The sequence below is a fragment of the Podarcis muralis genome, chromosome 3 (genome assembly GCF_964188315.1).
Source record: "Podarcis muralis chromosome 3, rPodMur119.hap1.1, whole genome shotgun sequence".
Lineage (NCBI taxonomy): Eukaryota > Metazoa > Chordata > Lepidosauria > Squamata > Lacertidae > Podarcis > Podarcis muralis.
The window spans coordinates 30,983,835-31,003,966 of record NC_135657.1 but is presented as its reverse complement, the minus strand read 5'-3'; the positions used below and the strand labels follow the sequence as shown (position 1 = coordinate 31,003,966).

General features: G+C 43.7%; 1 protein-coding gene across 5 annotated transcripts in view; it reads left to right on the top strand.

Annotated features, from left to right (window-relative positions):
- Nucleotides 1-3,915: 3,915 nt before the first annotated feature.
- Nucleotides 3,916-20,132, top strand: part of WDR26 (WD repeat domain 26) — a 35,819-nt gene continuing 19,602 nt past the window's right edge. For 4 of the 5 annotated variants that reach the window (XM_028724539.2, XM_028724538.2, XM_077925613.1 and 1 more), the window contains exons 1-3: nucleotides 4,124-4,649; nucleotides 6,453-6,552; nucleotides 6,765-6,821. In XM_028724539.2, the coding sequence (XP_028580372.2) occupies nucleotides 4,255-4,649; nucleotides 6,453-6,552; nucleotides 6,765-6,821 (552 nt within the window). In that variant the 5' untranslated portion in view covers nucleotides 4,124-4,254. Of the gene's footprint in view, nucleotides 4,650-6,452; nucleotides 6,553-6,764; nucleotides 6,822-20,132 lie in introns of all 5 variants that reach the window. The other variant, XM_028724540.2, reaches the window with a different exon arrangement.

The following is a 20,132-nucleotide window of genomic DNA, read 5'->3' as shown; positions in this document are numbered from 1 at the left end:
GCTATTCTAAGCAACAGGTCTGATCCAATATTGGTATACGTGAGTAACAAACATTAACTGAAACTAGTTTTGAAAGGAAAGCTGTAGTGTAACACAGAGAGAGAGAGAGTGCATGCACGCAAGAGCATTTCACTGACAAAACCACAATATTTGATGGTTTAAAAAAATATATTGGAAAGAATTCTACCCCTAAACGTTTCTGTTTAAGAGGTTAAATTCCTCAAACAGATTCAGTTACAGTTTGACTATATTTGAAAGTACAGTAGTGGAATGTGACTAGAAATACAAAGATATGTTCTTAAAAGGTAAAGGTAAAGGTAAAGGGACCCCTGACCATTAGGTCCAGTCGCAGACGACTCTGGGGTTGCGGTGCTCATCTCGCTTTATTGGCCAAGGGAACCAGCGTACAGCTTCCGGGTCACGTGGCCAGCATGACTAAGCCGCTTCTGGTGAACCAGAGCAGCGCACAGAAACTCAGTTTACCTTCCCGCCGAAGCGGTACCTATTTATCTACTTACACTTCAATGTGCTTTCGAACTGCTAGGTTGGCAGGAGCAGGGACTGAGCAACGGGAGCTCACCCCATCGCGGGGATTCGAACCACCAACCTAGGCTCTGTGGTTTAACCCACAGCGCCACCCGCTGTTCTTACCCAGTGACTGAAACAGAAAAGAGGGTGCTCACCCCTGTTTTAGAGAAACTGTGAACATCTTCCTTGTTGAAAGCTATGTGATCAAGTACAATAAAGTCCTTTCTTCTGGTCACATCTCTACAGATCTTGAAAGAGCATGTTTTTATGCTGCAGTTAGGAAAAAATTGTGTCATTCTCAGCACATTTGCCACAACTTACTTTTTAGTCCCTCACTGGCCTGAAGTGATAGTGCAACTTTAACCTTGCCACACCCCTAAAAGAAGGGAAGACGCTCTGATAGTGAAGGAGGGATGGGACAACAGCTAGGAAAGAGTCAATATTACATTCCGTATGCACCAGTCACTCAAAAAATTTTCCTCTCTAGTGAGATACACATTTTTGCATGAAAAACTGAAAAGGGGAGAAGTATCAGCATTTGACTGTGTGAACACCTGAAACTGCAGATAAAGTCAGAAGATGCAGGGTCTTACCCACCATCAACCTCAATAAATATCCCTCTAATATTTTATGAAGAAAATGGATTAGGTTAATTTAGCAGGACATAAATAGTATAATAACAAATGTGTATTTAACAACAATGGGCACAGTAAGCCCCTTCAGTGAGGAGGAGTGGCATGCTTTAGCTAAACAATGTTTCAATATTAACCTTTATACTGTACATTTTTATCTCTGTTTGATAGTTGTGAGTGAAGTGCTCTACCAGTGAAATCTAAAGATATATACTGAGGTAAATACCATTAGAATTGCAGCCTAAATGTCTGCTGTTACCTGAAGAACTGTGGGGAGGGGAAGTTGCTGCTTCATAGCATTTATGGGTGGTCTAGAAATTAAATCAAGAATATTTTAATAATAATAAATTTAATATGTGATAAATTTTAATAAATAAGAATTTTAACAAATAATAATGCTGTGTCTTGAGTTATTATTTTTGTTTGTCATTGTCGTACGTATTTATGTGTTTTTCTGTTGTAAACCACACTCTGATCTTTGGATGAAGGGTGGTATAGAAATTTGATAAATAATAATAACAATTTATAGTGAGAGACCATAGGCATTTTGAATGTAATTATTGTTCATTATGTATATACATTGGCTGTTCACTGCTACTCAGTGACATTACACAACAATATAATGGCAGGAAGTGAGAAATAGCATTGTATTCATGGTACTATTTAGGTAGGATGCTTGGATAATTACATTTTATAAATTGGAATTAGGCATGGCACAAGGCCAACACCCATGCCTTGTAAAAAGTACCATAGCATCTTTGTTGAGAAGGAGTAGCATAATTGTATTCTGATGTCTCTTCCAAAAAGATAACTAAACAAGACTCACCTGATGCAGTTGGGAGGTCAGCATCATATAGAGAAGCTTCATATCTGAATTACCACTCACCAACATTATCAGGCCAAAGACCATAAAGATTATTGTGGCACCTTCAAGACTTAAAAACAAATTTATTATGGCACAAGTTTTTGTGAACTGGAGTCCATATAATTAGATGCATGAATTGTTACCCTGAGTTACATAGGTATGGTTGTAGGTAGGAGATGGCAAGGGTTAGTTACAAGATGCTGAATGGAAAGGCAGACCCAGGTGTAGTTGGGGCCTTTTGAGACAGTTTTCAGCACTATCAATAAGCAGTTGTTATTCATTCACTGTATGGATTTCTGCAAAACCAGTAAGATCCATACATCAAGCTGCAATATTTCTCCATACGTCAAGCTACAATATTTTGTCACTGAGAAAAACACAACTCCTGCCCACAGAATATCCTTTTGTGATTGTTAGTGCTGCGTGGAATATATTGGCATGAGCGCCACAAGCATCTACTGGATAGTGACTGGGCTGTCATAGGGTTTACTACCTCCCTCAACGTTCTGTTGTCCTTGAAATACTTTTCATTTTAATGCATTTTACAACATTTAGTATTTTTTAATAGAAGGCAGTACTAAAGCTAACCCCTGCTCTTTAGGGAGGAAAAGTGTGTGTGTGTGTGTGTGTGTGTGTGTGTGTGTGTGTGTATAGTTATTATGTATATTTTGTTATTCAAAAGCTATACACAACTGCCCTCTAACACCAGAGTCCCATTTCCCCCCATTAAATGGGAAAGGCTGTAATTCCTGTGGTAAGGCAGGGCTTGCCACTCCTACTCTATTGTGTGGGGAAATATTATTGAAGTTCTACCTCAAGGTAGGGGCACAAAAACAAGGGGGAGGGATATTTTTCTTAGTCTGAAAACACTTTATGCAAATATGTTTGTGTTTCTTACAAACACCTGTTACTTTGATGTTAAAGGTATATCCATCTATCTATCACCCACTGCTTTTTTTTCTTCTTAAAAAATGTTTAGGGGTAACTCTCATTTTCCTACTCATATTGTAATTCTGCCCCTCAATGAGGCCAAACTTAGATTCAAAAAATGTTTAGGGGTACGCGTATCCCTGCATCCCCCCCCCCCGAAAAAAGCACTGGATCTACCTACCTACACATACATATATATACATACAAGCCAGAAAGGGAAGAAACCCACTCAGAACAGGAAAAAACAACTTCCAGGACAGTAGCCCTATTAGTCTTGCGGAGCCTTAAAGACGAACACATCAGCCACAAGACTCTCTTGCTGTTTCGAATAGAAAGATTCAACTCACTTCAAAAAAAAAAAAAAAGTAATTGGTAACTATAGAACAATGTTTTCGGAGCACATCAACATGCTAGTTCCCGTTTATGTGTGCCATTTCAGAGCACGGGGAAATGAGAGTGTGTGTATATATTTACATATACCTCCAGCCTTGCCCTATATGGGCATATGAGATAAGCAAGGTGGAAGCATAACAAGCCAGCCAGCCTCACGCAAACAGTCAGGTGCGGTGACAAAGCGCCCACCTCAGCCACCCCGAGCAGGGTCTGTGCCCGCCCAGCGGGGGTGCTGTGGAGGCCAGCCGGAGCCCCTCACGCCACTGGCCCTAGGCTGCCCCCTCTGCACTCTGCACCCCCAGAGCCTACCCCAGGCGGCGGCGGAAGTGAGTGTAGGGGGCAGTATAGGAATTTCCTGTGACGTCCCGGCCCGGACTCCATTAGGCTGCAGCTAGGCAGAGAAGCCACAAACCCAGCGGGCTAGTGGAGAGGAGTGGGCCGGGCGCCTGGGGCTGCCAGGCGGTGGGCTTCGGGCAGCGTTAGCTGGAGGGACCCTAGAGCGGGCGGCGGCGGCCGCTGCTGTCTGAGGGGCCTCGAGGAAGAGGGACCAGGGCTCTCCCCCCCACCCCGCTCCTCACCCCCGCCACCTCCCCCACCCCACTCCCACCCCCGCCTCCCCTTCCTCACTCCCCCCCCCCCCGGCTTCCCACCACGGCCGCTCTCGGCGAGGAAACTCTGGCCTCCGCTTCCTCCTCCTCCGACTCGGACACCGGCGGAGCCTCCCCGCCACCGCGGAAGAAAGCGCGGGCCTCCCCGGCGGCGGCGGCGGCGGCGGAGGGAGCAGGAGAGCCCGGGGCTTCCGCGGGCAGAGCAGGCCTCACCTCGTCCCCGTCCCCCTCGCTCTCCGCCGGGCTCGCCCCCCCTGCTGCCAACCCCCTCAGAGCCAGCGGCGGCAGCAGCAGCGCCATGCAGGCCAACGGGGCAGGAGGGGGTCAGCAGCAACAGCAGCAGCAACAACAACAGCCGCCGCCGCCGCCGCCGTCATCGTCGCAGGGTCCGGAGCTGGGCTGCCTCAGCGCCCAAAACGGCGAGGCCTCTTCGGGCTCGAGCGCCGGGGAGCAGCTTGCTCACGCCAACGGGCTTCTGCCGTCGGCCAACAACAACAACGGCGGGGGTGGCGGCGGCGGCGGGCCGAGTGTCAACAACGGGGTTTCGGCCCCCGGGGGGTCCGCCGTCGAGATGGGGGGAGGCAGCGGCGTCGGGGTCGGCGGCAGCGCCCTGAAGAAGAAGAAGCGGCTCTCGCAGTCCGACGAGGACGTGATCCGGCTCATCGGGCAGCACCTCCACGGGCTGGGCCTCAAGTAAGTGGGGCAAGCTGAGGACGACAGTCTCCATTAATGCCCTTCCCAACTCAGCGCTATGTAAAATCTTCCGTGGGGTGCGGAAGTGGGCCCGAAAGACGAGATTTCACACACACACACACACCGTCTGGGCTGACCCCATCTCCAGAAACCTGTTTTGGCTTTGGCTTTCTCGTTGTTGTTTGTGCTTCCCCCCCTTTTGAGTCACTGCGAGGCTCGCGTTTGAGGGAGACCCAGCTCTTGGGGTGGGGTCGGGGGTATTGCTCTTGTAAAATACCTTTTTATTTTTTATTTCCATCCAAATCTTTGAGAGGGGGGAGGAGGATACAAAATTGACGAGGGTTTGTTCTGATGAGAATAATAGCCATGGCCGACTTGTTTATTTTAGGGCACATTATATGCCCAAGGGAGAGAATCCAACACTTTTGTGTGGCTGCCTTGGCCCATATTTATCCCAAGGAGGGGCACTTTTTGTCACAGATTATTCTGTCGCAGTTTAATATCAAAGAGAGAGGTGGGGGGAGAGGAGATAAATCCAGGGAATGAAGGGATGAAGGCAGTGAAACTCTGGGGCCTATTTTTTCAGGCCTAGTCCTGTGTGGACTTCCTACTCGGAGAACAGGTAGATTCTTCTGTCAACTATGACAGTACGAAGGCCCAAGAACATAGTAATAAAGGTGAATTGATGCAAAGATGGTACAGATAAAATAGCATTTTCAACACAATAGTTTACGGAAATCTCTTTGTCTATAGTCTTAAAACAAGTATATTGAGTTAAAAAAGCAAACCAGTATATCAAAATACTTATGTTTGTACAGTCTCTGTCGTTGGCTAGGTGTTAAAATGAACAGTATGTTTAAAATGTAATTTGGATATAACTATGTCTAATGTAGTCTTTGAATATACTCTGTGTATAAGTACTTCAGAAAATTAATGTCAAATGTGTTGACTCTTCTGTTGCTTGCAGCACTGCAGTACTTTGAGCTGAGTAATAGGCATGCAGCTGGGGTGGGGGAGGGTGAAAAGCAAATAAATGCAGGACATCAGCAGTTGGATTAACAAAACAAACCCAACAATAGTACAATATAATAGCAGCTAGAGAATATTGAGATGTGGATGTGTAGGAATATGTACTATAGGAAAATTATGGCCCCTTGTATGCCAAGAGTTTGTGTTATTGTGGGAATGGATTGGTTTTAATTAACTCTGTGCTCGAAACAAGCACACCACTGAAATAGGGCAAGTTTACAGCAGCAGGTGACAACTCGTGACTGTTCATAGACTACACCATAGTAAATGCGCTATTTTTAGTTTAAAATGTGAAGGGGAGGGCTGTAGGTTATAGAATAGTCTATTTTATTAAGATCCCAGCCTAATGGACAACTGACTTGAAGGCAGATGATATATTGGTAGGGAATTAACACTGTGCTCGCTGCATCAACAAAATTCCAGTTGCTATAGGTAGTTCTAATCACGTTATAATCTAATGTCAATGTTTGTGTTTTCATATGAATAACATAATTAAAACTGTGTTTTTATTGAGCCATGTTTTTCTTGATCATCAAAATAGTTGAGGAAAAATAACTTTGTATTTGTGAAGTTTATACTCCATATGTAACTTGTGGATCTGAGGGCACAAGTTTGTTTGCTGGAATTCACTAGAACACATTCCAGCATCTTATTTTTCTTAAGGTGGAACATATTTTTTAAAACAATATTTTGGATTTATGGCTACATGGATGGCTTCACTGTAAGAATAAGACTGGTCAGCTTTTTTTAAAATACTGTACCTCTCTCCTGCAGCCAGACTGTTGATCTTCTAATGCAAGAGTCAGGATGTCGTTTAGAACATCCTTCTGCTACCAAATTCCGCAATCATGTCATGGAAGGAGAATGGGATAAGGTAATGGAAGAGGCATGCAACTGCCTAATTATCACTAGAACTGCAATCCTATACACAGTTACTTGAGAGTAAATCCATTGAACTTAGTGAGATTTAACTTTGAATAAGCTTCCATAGGTCTGAGTTGCAGATTTGTTGGTTGGTGCTGTTCATAATCCTTGGTTTATCTCTTTTTTTCTCTCCCTTTCTATTTTAAAAACTGCTACTTGTAGGCTGAGAACGACCTGAATGAACTCAAGCCTTTAGTGCACTCTCCTCATGCAATTGTGGTAAGAGAGATTCTTGAATTGTTTGATATAGTTTAGTTTATTTGTAGTAATACTATGCCTCCCCCCCCCCCCCCAGATTTGTGTTGGGGTACACATGTGTCTTAATAAAATAAGTATATACACCAGCCTACCTGATATTTGTAATGAAAAGCCTAAAAAATTTAAAGTGTCATGTCTCTCTCATGTCATGAGTGTATTTGAACATCCTGCAGCAGTGTGGGCATAGATATATAAGTATCTCTTGTAAGTCACTGATGAGAAATGTGTACATTTTTGTGTTCAACTCTTTAATCTGTTCTTGAGTGAAATTTTTCTGGGTATGGCTTTCAGGGGATGATATATGGTCTCTGTGAAGTGGCATATTTGAATAAACATTAGTGAAATGCAATGACTGACAGCAAACAGTACTCTTTTCAGTTGACTTTTGCATTTATGTAGCTGTCTAGAACTTGGGTCATTCTCTGTAGATTTCTGTTTAATTAAAACAAGGCAGTCTTCTGATCATTTCATTGAGATAATATAGCTCAAATTTATACACTGGAACTAAAACAATTGTGTGCGTACACACACAAAATAAGGGAGACAATGTATTGTGTTTACGGGAAGCATGAAATACTCTCTTAACCACTCCTATCACCCAAACTCTTCTGTACTGAGGGTTGCATGCATCTAAGTCATACTCTGAATAGACCCATTCAAATAAATTGAAATTACTAATGTAAGTATTTTGATTTCAGGGGCTTTCCTCAGAGTATGGTTCAGTTGGATACAACCCTGATTTATTTTTTTCATACATTCAGCTGCCCTGTCATTATAGTGGTGTATTTTTCCTCTTCTTCAAGTGGAAAATACAGCGTTACTACAAAAGTGACTATGAAAACAGTGAGGAATTGGTTGATGTTGGTTTAGCTTTCTTCTGGTTGATTTATTTGTTGTCAAAAGGATATTTTCCTGTTCTCTCTTCCCTTCCCCCATCAGACAGGAAATGAAGTATGGAAAAACAGATGTTTTGTTAAACTTCAGTTGCTGCCTGAAAGTATTTGTATCTTGTTCTTTTTAATCAAATCAAAGTCTAATCATGCATAAACTTTTCCTCTCAGACAAGTAGAACTGTGTTACTTTAAGAATGGACAGCTGATAATATGATAGTCAGCACTTAGATAATATAACCAAACAGAACAAACAAATGCTTTAAAGTGCAAGAGTTGTGTAGGAATAAGTAATGTAACTGAGGTGAATATAAATTGAGGTAAAATTTTGTGCTTTTATTGAGCACATTGCATAGAAGTGGACTGGCATTCTTTTGAGTATTACATTTATTGGAGCAAGGAGTGTTTTCACCTTTCATAAGTCAAAAAAGGCATTTTGGGAAAGTGTATTGAAATAATTGGGAGAGACTGGTATTTCCATTTATGTACAAATGTAGATAAGATGAATAAGAAATACATTAATACATTTTTATTTTTTTAATTAAAAGACCTGTACTGTCCCCTTCAGATTTCTGAGAATAAAATTTATCCTTAAATCTTATTCAGAACATTTCACAATAAACTTCTGAGATTGAAAACCAGAGTATTTTTCCTAGAAAACAGGTGTTTGCCTTTATTTTTTGAACAACTGATTTCTCATTAGAACACACAACAGAAAGATATTTAATTTATTGGGATTTCAACTGATGCCTCTGGTGATATTTTATGGGTCATTTTAGGGGGGGAAATCCATAGGTGGTAAGACGAGAGAGAGAGAAGTTAAGGGGTGGGATACTTCTCACCTTAGGTGTTTATGTTTGTAATAGAAGACCCAAAAGATATACATGACTAAGTCTTTATATTTGGATTATATTTTGGTCAATCCAATTTAAAACTATGTACAGTGGTACCCCGCAAGACGAATGCCTCGCAAGACGGAAAACCCGCAAGACGAAAGGGTTTTCTGTTTTGGAGGCGCTTCGCAAGACGAATTTCCCTATGGGCTTGCATCGCAAGACGAAAGCCCATAGGGAAATGCTGGCGGTCGGGAGCAAAGACTTTCGCCCACAGCCGGCCTTCAGAAGAGGACCTCTTCTGAAGGCCGGCGGGGGGCAAAAGTCTTTGCTCCCCCCCGCCTGCCTTCCCCCCGCCTGCCGGGGGCGATCTTAAAATGCTGGCGGGCGGGAGCGAAGCGTTCGCTGCCGACCCCCAGCATTTTAAAATCTCCAAGGGACAGCAGAGAAGTCTCTGTCCCGGGGAGATTTTAAAATGCTGGGGGTCGGAGCGAAGCGTTAGCTGCCGACCCCCAGCATTTTAAAATCTCCCCCTGTCCCGGGGAGGTTTTAAAATGCTGGGGGTCGGGAGCGAAGCGCTGCCGACCCCCAGCATTTTAAAATCTCCCCGTGTCCCGGGAAGGTTTTAAAATGCTGGGGGTCGGGAGCGAAGCGCTGCCGACCCCCAGCATTTTAAAATCTCCCCGTGTCCCGGGGAGGTTTTAAAATGCTGGGGGTCGGGAGCGAAGCGCTGCCGACCCCCTGCATTTTAAAATCTCCCCGTGTCCCGGGGAGGTTTTAAAATGCTGGGGGTCGGGAGCGAAGCGCTGCCGACCCCCAGCATTTTAAAATCTCCCCGTGTCCCGGGGAGGTTTTAAAATGCTGGGGGTCGGGAGCGAAGCGCTGCCGACCCCCTGCATTTTAAAATCTCCCCGTGTCCCGGGGAGATTTTAAAATGCTGGGGGTCGGCAGCGAACGCTTCGCTCCCGACCCCCAGCATTTTAAAACCTTCCCGGGACACGGGGAGATTTTAAAATGCTGGGGGTCGGCAGCGAACGCTTCGCTCCCGACCCCCAGCATTTTAAAACCTTCCCGGGACACGGGGAGATTTTAAAATGCTGGGGGTCGGCAGCGAACGCTTCGCTCCCGACCCCCAGCATTTTAAAACCTTCCCGGGACACGGGGAGATTTTAAAATGCTGGGGGTCGGCAGCGCTTCGCTCCCGACCCCCAGCATTTTAAAACGCTGTTCCGAAGGGGGGGGTGGGGACACCTGCCCCAGCCGCCCCACTTCGGAAAGCTGTTCCGAAGCGGGGAGGGGGGGGCGGGGACATCTGCCCCAGCCGCCCCACTTCGGAAAGCTGTTCCGAAGCGGGGAGGGGGGGCGGGGACATCTGCCCCAGCCGCCCCACTTCGGAAAGCTGTTCCGAAGCGGGGAGGGGGGGCGGGGACATCTGCCCCCGCCGCCCCACTTCGGAAAGCTGTTCCGAAGCGGGGAGGGGGGGCGGGGACATCTGCCCCAGCCGCCCCACTTCGGAAAGCTGTTCCGAAGCGGGGAGGGGGGGCGGGGACATCTGCCCCAGCCGCCCCACTTCGGAAAGCTGTTCCGAAGCGGGGAGGGGGGGCGGGGACATCTGCCCCAGCCGCCCGACTTCGGAAAGCTGTTCCGAAGTGGGGAGGGGGGGCGGGGACATCTGCCCCAGCCGCCCCACTTCGGAAAGCTGTTCCGAAGTGGGGAGGGGGGGCGGGGACACCTGCCCCAGCCGCCCCACTTCGGAAAGCTGTTCCGAAGTGGGGAGGGGGGGCGGGGACACCTGCCCCAGCCGCCCCACTTCGGAAAGCTGTTCCGAAGTGGGGAGGGGGGGCGGGGACACCTGCCCCAGCCGCCCCACTTCGGAAAGCTGTTCCGAAGTGGGGAGGGGGGGCGGGGACACCTGCCCCAGCCGCCCCACTTCGGAAAGCTGTTCCGAAGTGGGGAGGGGGGGCGGGGACATCTGCCCCAGCCGCCCCACTTCGGAAAGCTGTTCCGAAGTGGGGAGGGGGGGCGGGGACATCTGCCCCAGCCGCCCCACTTCGGAAAGCTGTTCCGAAGCGGGGAGGGGGGGCGGGGACATCTGCCCCAGCCGCCCCACTTCGGAAAGCTGTTCCGAAGCGGGGAGGGGGGGCGGGGACATCTGCCCCAGCCGCCCCACTTCGGAAAGCTGTTCCGAAGCGGGGCGGGGGCGGGAACACCTTCTGAAGGCGGGCGGGGGGCGAAAGTCTTTGTCCCCCCTGCCTGCCTTCCCAGGGGCTTTTAAATCGCCTCGGACAGCGGAGAAGTCCTCCGCTGTCCCGGGGTTTTTTAAAATGCTGGGGGTGGGAAGAAAAGCCCTTGTTCCCCCCCCCCCAGCCTTCAGAAGAGGTCCGGGGACAGACTGTCCCCGGACCTGGTCTGAAGGCGGTTTCCCTAGGAACGCATTAATTGATTTTCAATGCATTCCTATGGGAAACCGTGCATCGCAAGACGAAAAAACCGCAAGACGAAGAGACTTGCGGAACGAATTAATTTCGTCTTGCGAGGCACCACTGTATCTGCTAGATGCAGGCAACAGGGGTGAAACTGCTAAAGTAGCTGTTTTAGCAAATGCTGCAGTTGGACAACGTTATGGTGTTTTTTTTTTGATAATATCTAATATATTGCTTTCATGATGGCACATTTTGATTTTACATTGTGCCATCACTTTTCCTTTTGTATACAACTTCTGTGTTGCTTATTTGTTCTGACAGCTAAGCCTTCACAATAAATTGAAATATGAAATAACTATGAGAAGCATATAACTTACAAATGGGAGAGATGCTCCAGGTACCTCCAAACATTGATAAAAGAATCTATGAATTTGGAATGTGTTTTCAAGCTGGACCTTTCTTTGAACAGTCCTGCTATATAATTGCTGGTGAACCAAAATAAGAATTAATATGGGAAGATGTATAGCAAACTTTATTTTAAAAGTAGTATTTAGGAGCTGTATTTTTTTCTCTCCTATATTAAATTTGTACACACCTCATCTAGAAGACTGTAGATTATATATTTGCAAAATATAAAAGAAAAATGAATGATGAAGTACTAACTCCTCCTGCAAGCAAAGTTAGCATAAGAGCCTGTGTGTGTGTGTGTGTGTACGCACACATGCATATGTGCTACATGTATACACTCACAATACTTTCAAAAGATGTTTAGGGCTAGGCGATAGTAGATCTTCAGGAAAGGAATCCTAAATTAGAGCAATTACAGAGAAATCCCCTGTATATACGAACAAATCTGATAATAAACAAAAAGGTATCATTATGATTAATAGCTTGTGTTGCTGTTGACCTTTCAAGCTAATAATCTCACGTGAGATTGGGAAAAATTTATATTGCAGTTATTTTGGGTCAAGCTGCTTAGGGCTCTGCAGCCTGATTCTGTGGGTGGTTCCTTAGAAATAAGTCCTGTTGAGTTCAATAGAACTTTCTCAGAGTAAGTGCATGTAGGACAGCAGCCTTAAATGTTTAGTAAATTCTGCCAGAAGTTACTAGGATTTACTTCATATGTTCCACTTTTTAGGTTGATGCCAAAAATGTGTGAATGTATTATAAATACAATGGAGTTCAAACATACAGGTACATTTGTTGGAGCTCTAAAGGCCAACATAGATATTATTATTAATAATATTTATTACCTCCCTTCACTAGTAGGCCCCTAGGCAGGTTACAGTTTAAAATTCTAAGAGCTATCCAGGCTGTAGACTTAAGTGACCAAGGGAGACTGAATTGTTGTCAGTGAAGTGTGTGTCTCCTTCTTCTCCACACCGCCTCTTTTGTACTATCTGCCAACGGTGGTCATTATAGCTTTGTGTAGATTCTTTATCATTTGGCTTGCTAACATCTCATGAAGAGAGCCATCCCAGAGCAGGTAATCAGGCCAACATCCTATTTCTAGCAGTTGCCAGCCAGAATTCCCTGGACAGTCTAATAGACATGAATACAGTGGTACCTCGGGTTAAGAACTTAATTTGTTCCGGAGGTCCGTTCTTAACCTGAAACTGTTCTTAACCTGAAGCAACACTTTAGCTAATGGGGCCTCCTGCTGCCACTGTGTGATTTCTGTTCTCATCCTGAAGCAAAGTTCTTAACCCGAGGTACTATTTCTGGATAAGCGGAGTCTGTAACATGAAGCGTATGTAACCTGAAGCGTATGTAACCCGAGGTACCACTATACAACAGTCCTCCTCCTGCTAATCATTCAAAGTATCTGGTATTCAGATATATACTACCTTGTGTGTATATATTTATGTGTGTGTGTGTGTGTGTGTGTGTGTGTGTGTGTGTATATATATATATATATATATATATATATATATATTGTTTCAGTCATGGCCAACAGAGCAATAAGATTGCAGGATTTGAGTTGGGTGCCCATGAGTTGGCTCATGTTTATAACCCGTGACATCGTGTATTCAAATCAATTTGCCCAGTTACCTTGCAGGAGGCCACTTGGAAAACTTCTAAGGGGATAGGATAACTAATATTTCTTTCACCTTCTTACATGTTCTTATAAAAACAAAAAGAAAATGGAACACTTGAGCAGCATCACAGCACTAATCAGACCCCATAGTCATGTCAGCAGTGATCACTTGGTATCAAAGGCTACAGAAAGGACTAACAAGATTGATGGGGTTCCATTTCTCCTCTTGATCTCTAAGCAAAGCAGTGCTTATCATTCACTCTAGTGTTTGTCATACCCAGGCTGAATGGTGGATTGGGAGAGACTCCAGAAAAAATGATAGCTCTTTCCATTTGTCTTTTTGGATTAGCTGAGTGACCACTTGTTCAACAAATGACTTTGAAAAGCAAGACTGCAGAGAGGGCAATACATGGATTAAGAATCTAGAATCAGCTAGGATGATCATGGTTCCATATACAGTCACCTATATATATGCCCCAGTACATCTTCTAGTGATAGAAAATATTATCTGAAAGAAATTTAATAACTTCCTCTGTTTCTCTGAATAGTTATTTTAATATTTTGTTTTAAATCCTATATTGCTGTTGGAAACAGGATTAATCCAATAAGTAGACCATTGAAATTATTGACTCAGACTAACGGGTCTATTTTGAGTATGACTTACTTGGATGCTACTTGATGGATATGGCATGGCAGAAAAGGGCTAAACTAGCCATCTGTGTTCATCATTTTCAGTGTTGTATTAAGTATCGTATATTATTTAGCATATATGCCCCTGAGGTTGATCATTGCTATCTGTGGATTTAACATGGATAACTACTACTTGCCCAAAGCCACCTCATGGGTAAATGCCTGATCTGGATATTCAGTTATACTACTTTGATACAAGTCTATTAATTGGATTGCAATAACAAAATAGAAAATGCATCATTCTTATATTAAGATGTTACTGATACAATATTGATAATATCTTAATTCTATTCCACTCCACCATTAATAATCTTTCAGATATAATTTAATAATTATCGTAAATTAAATAATTTCTTCTGAAAGACATTGTGCTTTATTGTGCTTTATTGTGTATAAAACTAATAAACTTGTAATCAATGCTGAACAGTCTCCAAGTGTATTCCGGGGTGTAGTGTGTTTCAGGGATGTAGGAGACTAGTTCCAAGCCAAATTTAGGTGGCGACAAAAGTCCTGTTCTGCTTGCTCATTTACACATTATTGTAGCGGCTGTTCTTCATGTTCTATAGTCTTTGAGTGTGAAGTGAAGTGAACTGCACTAGAAGAGAGGTCATTGGGACAGCCACAGGTTTCTGACCCTTGACATATGCTGCTTCCTGTGCATGGTGACAGTATTGGGAGAGATTCTGTAATGGGTGTGCCTCCAAATGCAGTGGCATATTAGGTTGGATTACCCTCATTCTTTCCAGACTTTTTACTTCCTTGATGAATGGCTATAATTATAATGGATATTGGGGAGGCATGCACTCTCATACCTCACCTGCCATCAGATTTTGAAATGGGAATATTATTAGCTGTTTCCACTTCCTCCAGGTTATTGTTATTTGAGGGCCTGCAATAAGAGCACCAATTTCTGTTTTATTGCTGAAATCTTCATGAGAGTTTGAGTTTTGTATTCCTGTTTTGAAGTTGAGCTTTGGATATGGGAGGTTTTTGTCTTAATTTTGAAAAACAGGCTTTCTGTGTGCAGTGGGATAAAGCCTACATTTTAAAATTCCTTATTCTAGAAAGGGTAACATCTTGAGGGTCAACATGGTACCCTTTAGATACTGGTGTATTGCAGTCTCCATTCACTGACGATTGACCATGCTATTATGACCTGATGGCCTCTAATAACATCTGGAGAGCACCGCATTGGCTATCCCTGCTGTAGAAGGTTAGTTAGCACATGTGGACTAAAGGGGGGCTGTGTTGTCCTTGTTTGCATTTCATTTGTTTCAACCTTGATTTGACACTTCGTCATGGGTGCTTTAGTTGAGATTCCTGCATTGCAGGGGGTTGGAGTAGATGACCCCTAGAGTCCCTTCCAACTCTGTAATTCTATTATTCTGTGTAACTATTCACAGGCTGAAGTGTGGTATAGTGGTTAAGAGCGGTAGTCTCGTAATCTGGGGAACCGGGTCCGCGTCTCCACTCCTCCACATGCAGCTGCTGGGTGACCTTGGGCCAGTTACACTTCTTTGAAGTCTCTCAGCCCCACTCACCTCACAGAGTGTTTGTTGTGGGGGAGGAAGGGAAAGGAGAATGTTAGCCGCTTTGAGACTCCTTGAAGGGAGTGAAAGGTGGGGTATCAAATCCAAACTCTTCTTCTTTTTCTTCTTTTTAGAGACTAAAGTTGTAATTGCCAATAGATAATTTTAAAAGTATGCATACCATTTTGGCACATACTTCTTTCTGATTTATGCTTACAGAACAAGTTTTAAAAATTCCCTGGGAACCTATAGGCATCTTTAGGCCCTGACAGCACGCTATTCAGTGTACACAAGGCTTTAAAAAATGGTTGATATGTATCCATCTTTTAAAAATTATTAGTTTCTCAATTATTGGGGAACCACAGGCAATTTACAGAATTCAGTAATATATCTAACTAAAGGCAGGGCAAATAAAACATAACCATATTAAATAATACCCAGTCTGGAATGGGAATCATATTTCTGTAGATGGTGTGGGGAGAGATACCTGTAAATCTGTAACTAAACTATTTGAAATAAAATCCCAGGAAAATACAGTGGTACCTCGAGATGTGAACGGGATCCGTTCCGGAGCCCGGTTCGCATTCTGAATGGAACGTAAGACATGACAGTGTGCATGCGTGCGCGGGTTGCGTTTTGCCGCTTCCGTGCATGCACGTGATGTCATTTTGAGCGTCTGCGCATGCGCGAGCGGTGAAACCCGGAAGTAATGCACTCCGTTACTTCTGGGTTGCAGTGGAGCACAACCCGAAAGCGCTCAACCTGAAGCACATTCAACCTGAGGTATGACTGTACTGTATCTCTGGGGCCATCTGAAGGATGCATGGAAAGGCGGCTGCTGCACTACTGCACACATCAGCTGTCAGAAGGGGAGCCTGAGGAGCCTAAACAAAGCCCTGCTGCATTTCCAGTCTCTTCGAGGCTTCCTCTGCCCTCATTGATGTCCTGCACTAGGCTCCAGGGAGGGTCTCCTTGCGAGCCACGAGGACTTTCCATCTCTCTCCCACCATTTCCAGGTTTGAATCAGATTATTTATTTATTTCCCAGTGCTGTTTGTCTATGATGCAGTTGTGTGTGAGTTGATCATGTGTAAATGGAAGGGCGCCTGTATTCAATTTTGAATAATCACTTCTGAATTCACACAAGTGCATGTACATTGTGTATCTGGAATCATTTTAACCAGGTTGGACCTCAAGGATGTTTAATTTTTGAAGAGAGACTCTACTGTTCTGGAATGAAGGGCGGAGCTCTTTCTGCCAGCAAAGGAAATGGGGGAGAGGATACAGTTAGTGACAACTGTATCGTTCCGGTTTGAAGAACCAGAACAAATGCCCTTCAACTCACACAGGAGTCAGTCAGAGGTAGGGAGTTGTAGAGTGAGCTGTGTGATGACATTAGCCACTGGCTGTCCCTTTGGAATGCAACCATACGAGGCCTTTCCATGAGTCAGCTGATGAATTTGAATTTATATAATGAAATCAAGTTTCTTTTTCCTCATAGAAATTCAGATACAGTCATACCTCGGGTTACAGAACTTCAGGTTGCTTTTTTTGGGTTACAAACCCGCCAAAACCTGGAAGTACCACATGCGCAGACACGCCGAATCGCAACCCACGTGTGTGCAGACGCACCGCTGCGGGTTGCGAACGTGCATCCCGCACAGATCACGTTCGCAACCCAAGCATCCACTGTATTTCCTGACTTGACATACACACAAATGGCTTGCTTTATACATATGTTTGTAACTAAACACAAAGCCAAATTCAAAACTTCTGTTTGCATAATTGCCATGACTTTTTCACTACTGGAATATTAATGATTCCTTGCCTTGTACAAAAAGTCTTAAGGAGAAGAAGAAATAATACAATTCAAAAATACATAAACAATAAACAAAGTAATAAACTAAAACAGTGTAAATGAGCATATGATGGTTTTCAGTACAGTGATAAAAGCCCCACCTTCAAAAACATGTACTAAATAATTCCTTTTCAATAATGGCAATATTTGTTAAGAATCAAATATTTAGAATAAAAGGTGATAATGTTGGCACCTGGTTTGTCTCTTTGGGGGGTTAGCACTTGCCACTCTCTGAATGTCTATGGGAAGGTGCACTCTGAGAAAGGCCTCTGAAGCTGACCTCTGAGTCTGGGTAGCTCATATGAGGTGAGATGTTCAGTAAAGTAGTGGGATCTCAAGCAGTGTAAGGCTTTGAAGGTTAAAGCCAACCTTTTATATTGGTCCTGGGAATGTATTTGGAGCCAGTACACATGGTCCAGAATTTATTACTGCCCAGAGACAGGAGATCAATAGTGAAATTAAAAGATTTCTGTTTGGCTTACTCTCAGGACATGCAAGGATACGAAGCAAAAACATTCAATGGCAGATCAGGTATCTGGATTTTTTTTTAAAATAAGGACTTCCAGTAGCTAGGGAGTGCAATGTTGTTTCCATGTGTTGGGAAGCAAACTATACTAGACCTTTGCTGGTGCTACAGCTGTGATCTCATTAAAGAAATCTTAGTTAATTTTAAGTGTTGATTGAGCAATTAATTAAATCTGCATATGAGAAAAAAACACAATAGTTCTAAAGCAGGTGCATTTTTTTTAAGGCGATGCACACATTTTATGTAGCAATAATATTTTTTTAAAAAATTAAAAATCAGATTTTTAAAAAAATGCTAACCAGGACACTTTTTAGTGTATAAAAATCTGCCTGTCAATTTCTCCTACTGATTTAAACAATAAATGCTGCAACTCTAATTAATCTAAAAATATTCATAGTTCATAGCTTGTACAATGATAAAATCCATTGCATATGGCTTTTGTGTTAAAACTGACTTTTGATTTGTTCTCTTTCATACAAGAGGGTTATGGGTGTAATTTTTAGCAATTATCAGTGTTAAGATGCCTTACTTTTGCATATAAAATCTTTCCTTCTAATCAGTTTTATTTCTTTTCCTTTTTAAAAAAGAATTCTATCATACCTCCTGCACTTCATTTGTCTATGTATTCTCTAACTTCAAGCTTTGTGGTTAGAATCCTAGCAGCCTATACTATTTTAAGCCTTCCTTATTTTGTGACTTTCTCCCCCCTCCCCATTGCACCCTCTGCTGTCTTGAGTTTGAATGGCATATCAGGCCTTGTCTCAGTCTTGGACTTTGCTCCCTTGTGTTGTGCTGCTGCGCCCCCATTTCCACCTTGATAAATGAGATCATTTGTACATGTCACTGCAATAATTGCACATTCCTCCCCTGTTTACTTTGTACTTGTTTTAATTGTGACATTCCTCCATTTCCTTCCCTTTCTTCTGTAGTTTATTTAGTAAAAAAAAGTCACACTCAAAACAAGTACTGGTTACATTGAAATCATAAAATAAAACCACAGAACAAGCAATGACAAGATAACAAAACAGCACAGAACAGCAGTCCACAATCTGTTGTCTCTTTCGTGGTGTTCTGAAATGCTAGGGGTGTGCAAAAATTAGATATTAACACATTTCAGTGAGTATCTTAAAGGAAAGGATATCTGCTTGGATTGAGTTTGACTTTATGGAGGCAGGAATAGTATCTTGAAAAATTACTTCAATATTATAAAAGGATGGTAGGAAACTGGGTGTAAGGTAAAGGGAGGTGCATTGTGTGTGTGTGCGCTCTCTCTCTCTCTCACTCACACACACACACACACACACACACACACACCAAGCCTGCCTGTGATTTATCAGTGGTAGAAAGCAAGCCTGGGCTGTTGAAGGGGACATTTTTAGTGAATATTCTAAAATGGGGTGTCAAACCTGTCTGGTTGTCATACTTAGACACCTCTAAACATGAAAGAAGGGACGCGGGTGGCGCTGTGCGTTAAACCACTGAGCCTAGGACTTGCCGATCAGAAGGTTGGCGGTTCGAATCCCCGCGGCGGGGTGAGCGCCTGTTGCTTGGTCCCTGCTCCTGCTAACCTAGCAGTTTGAAAGCACATCAAAGTGCAAGTAGATAAATAGGTACCGCTCTGGCGGGAAGGTGAACGGAGTTTCTGTGCGCTGCTCTGGTTTGCCAGAAGCGGTTTTGTCATGCTGGCCACACAACCCGGAGGCTGTGCGCCGGCTCCCTTGGCCAGTGAAGCGAGTTGAGCGCCGCAATCCCAGAGTCAGTCACGACTGGACCTAATGGTCAGGGGTCCCTTTACTAAACATGAAAGATACTCTTCTTGATACCAGACATAAGGAGGCTGGTTATTTGTGTATATGCTCTGTGGGTATTTACATTTCCAAGACTGAGCTTTGACATTGAAATAGGATCTGATGCTATGGGTCCTGATTCAGAGTATATCCTTATTTTTGTCCATGTGACTGAAATAATTAGTTCAGTTTTAAGGAAGGAAGTGGTTTGGAGTTTGAGAGCCTGCATGATGGTGGTTCTTGAAGTGGGTGTTCCCTTTCATTTTAAAGGTGTGATATGTTTGATTTTCAGCAATACGGCATATGTATGTTTGCCTAAATGCCCATACATGGTTTAACTTGTACATGAGAAGTTTAACTCTTTATATCACCAGCTGTTCCATGAACAGAAGGAACCCTTCTGTCTTTAGAATAAACTGATTCTGTGTTTTTCTCACTGTGATACACATAAGACATAAAGCAAACAGTGGGATGTTTTGTTTTTAATGTAAAGGTTATGTATCTGGTGATGTTAACACAGAACAAAGTATGTAAGGTGGAGCCTTTTTGTTTTTACTGATTCAGGAACTAAACAAAACTCTTGCATAAAGTTCTGCAGTTTCATCATCAAGGGCCATAGTGTAAACAATGTGGGAGTTGAAAGGCAAATGATCATAAGTTATGGGCTGCCAAAGTAAGGATGACATTAGTTAGCATTGA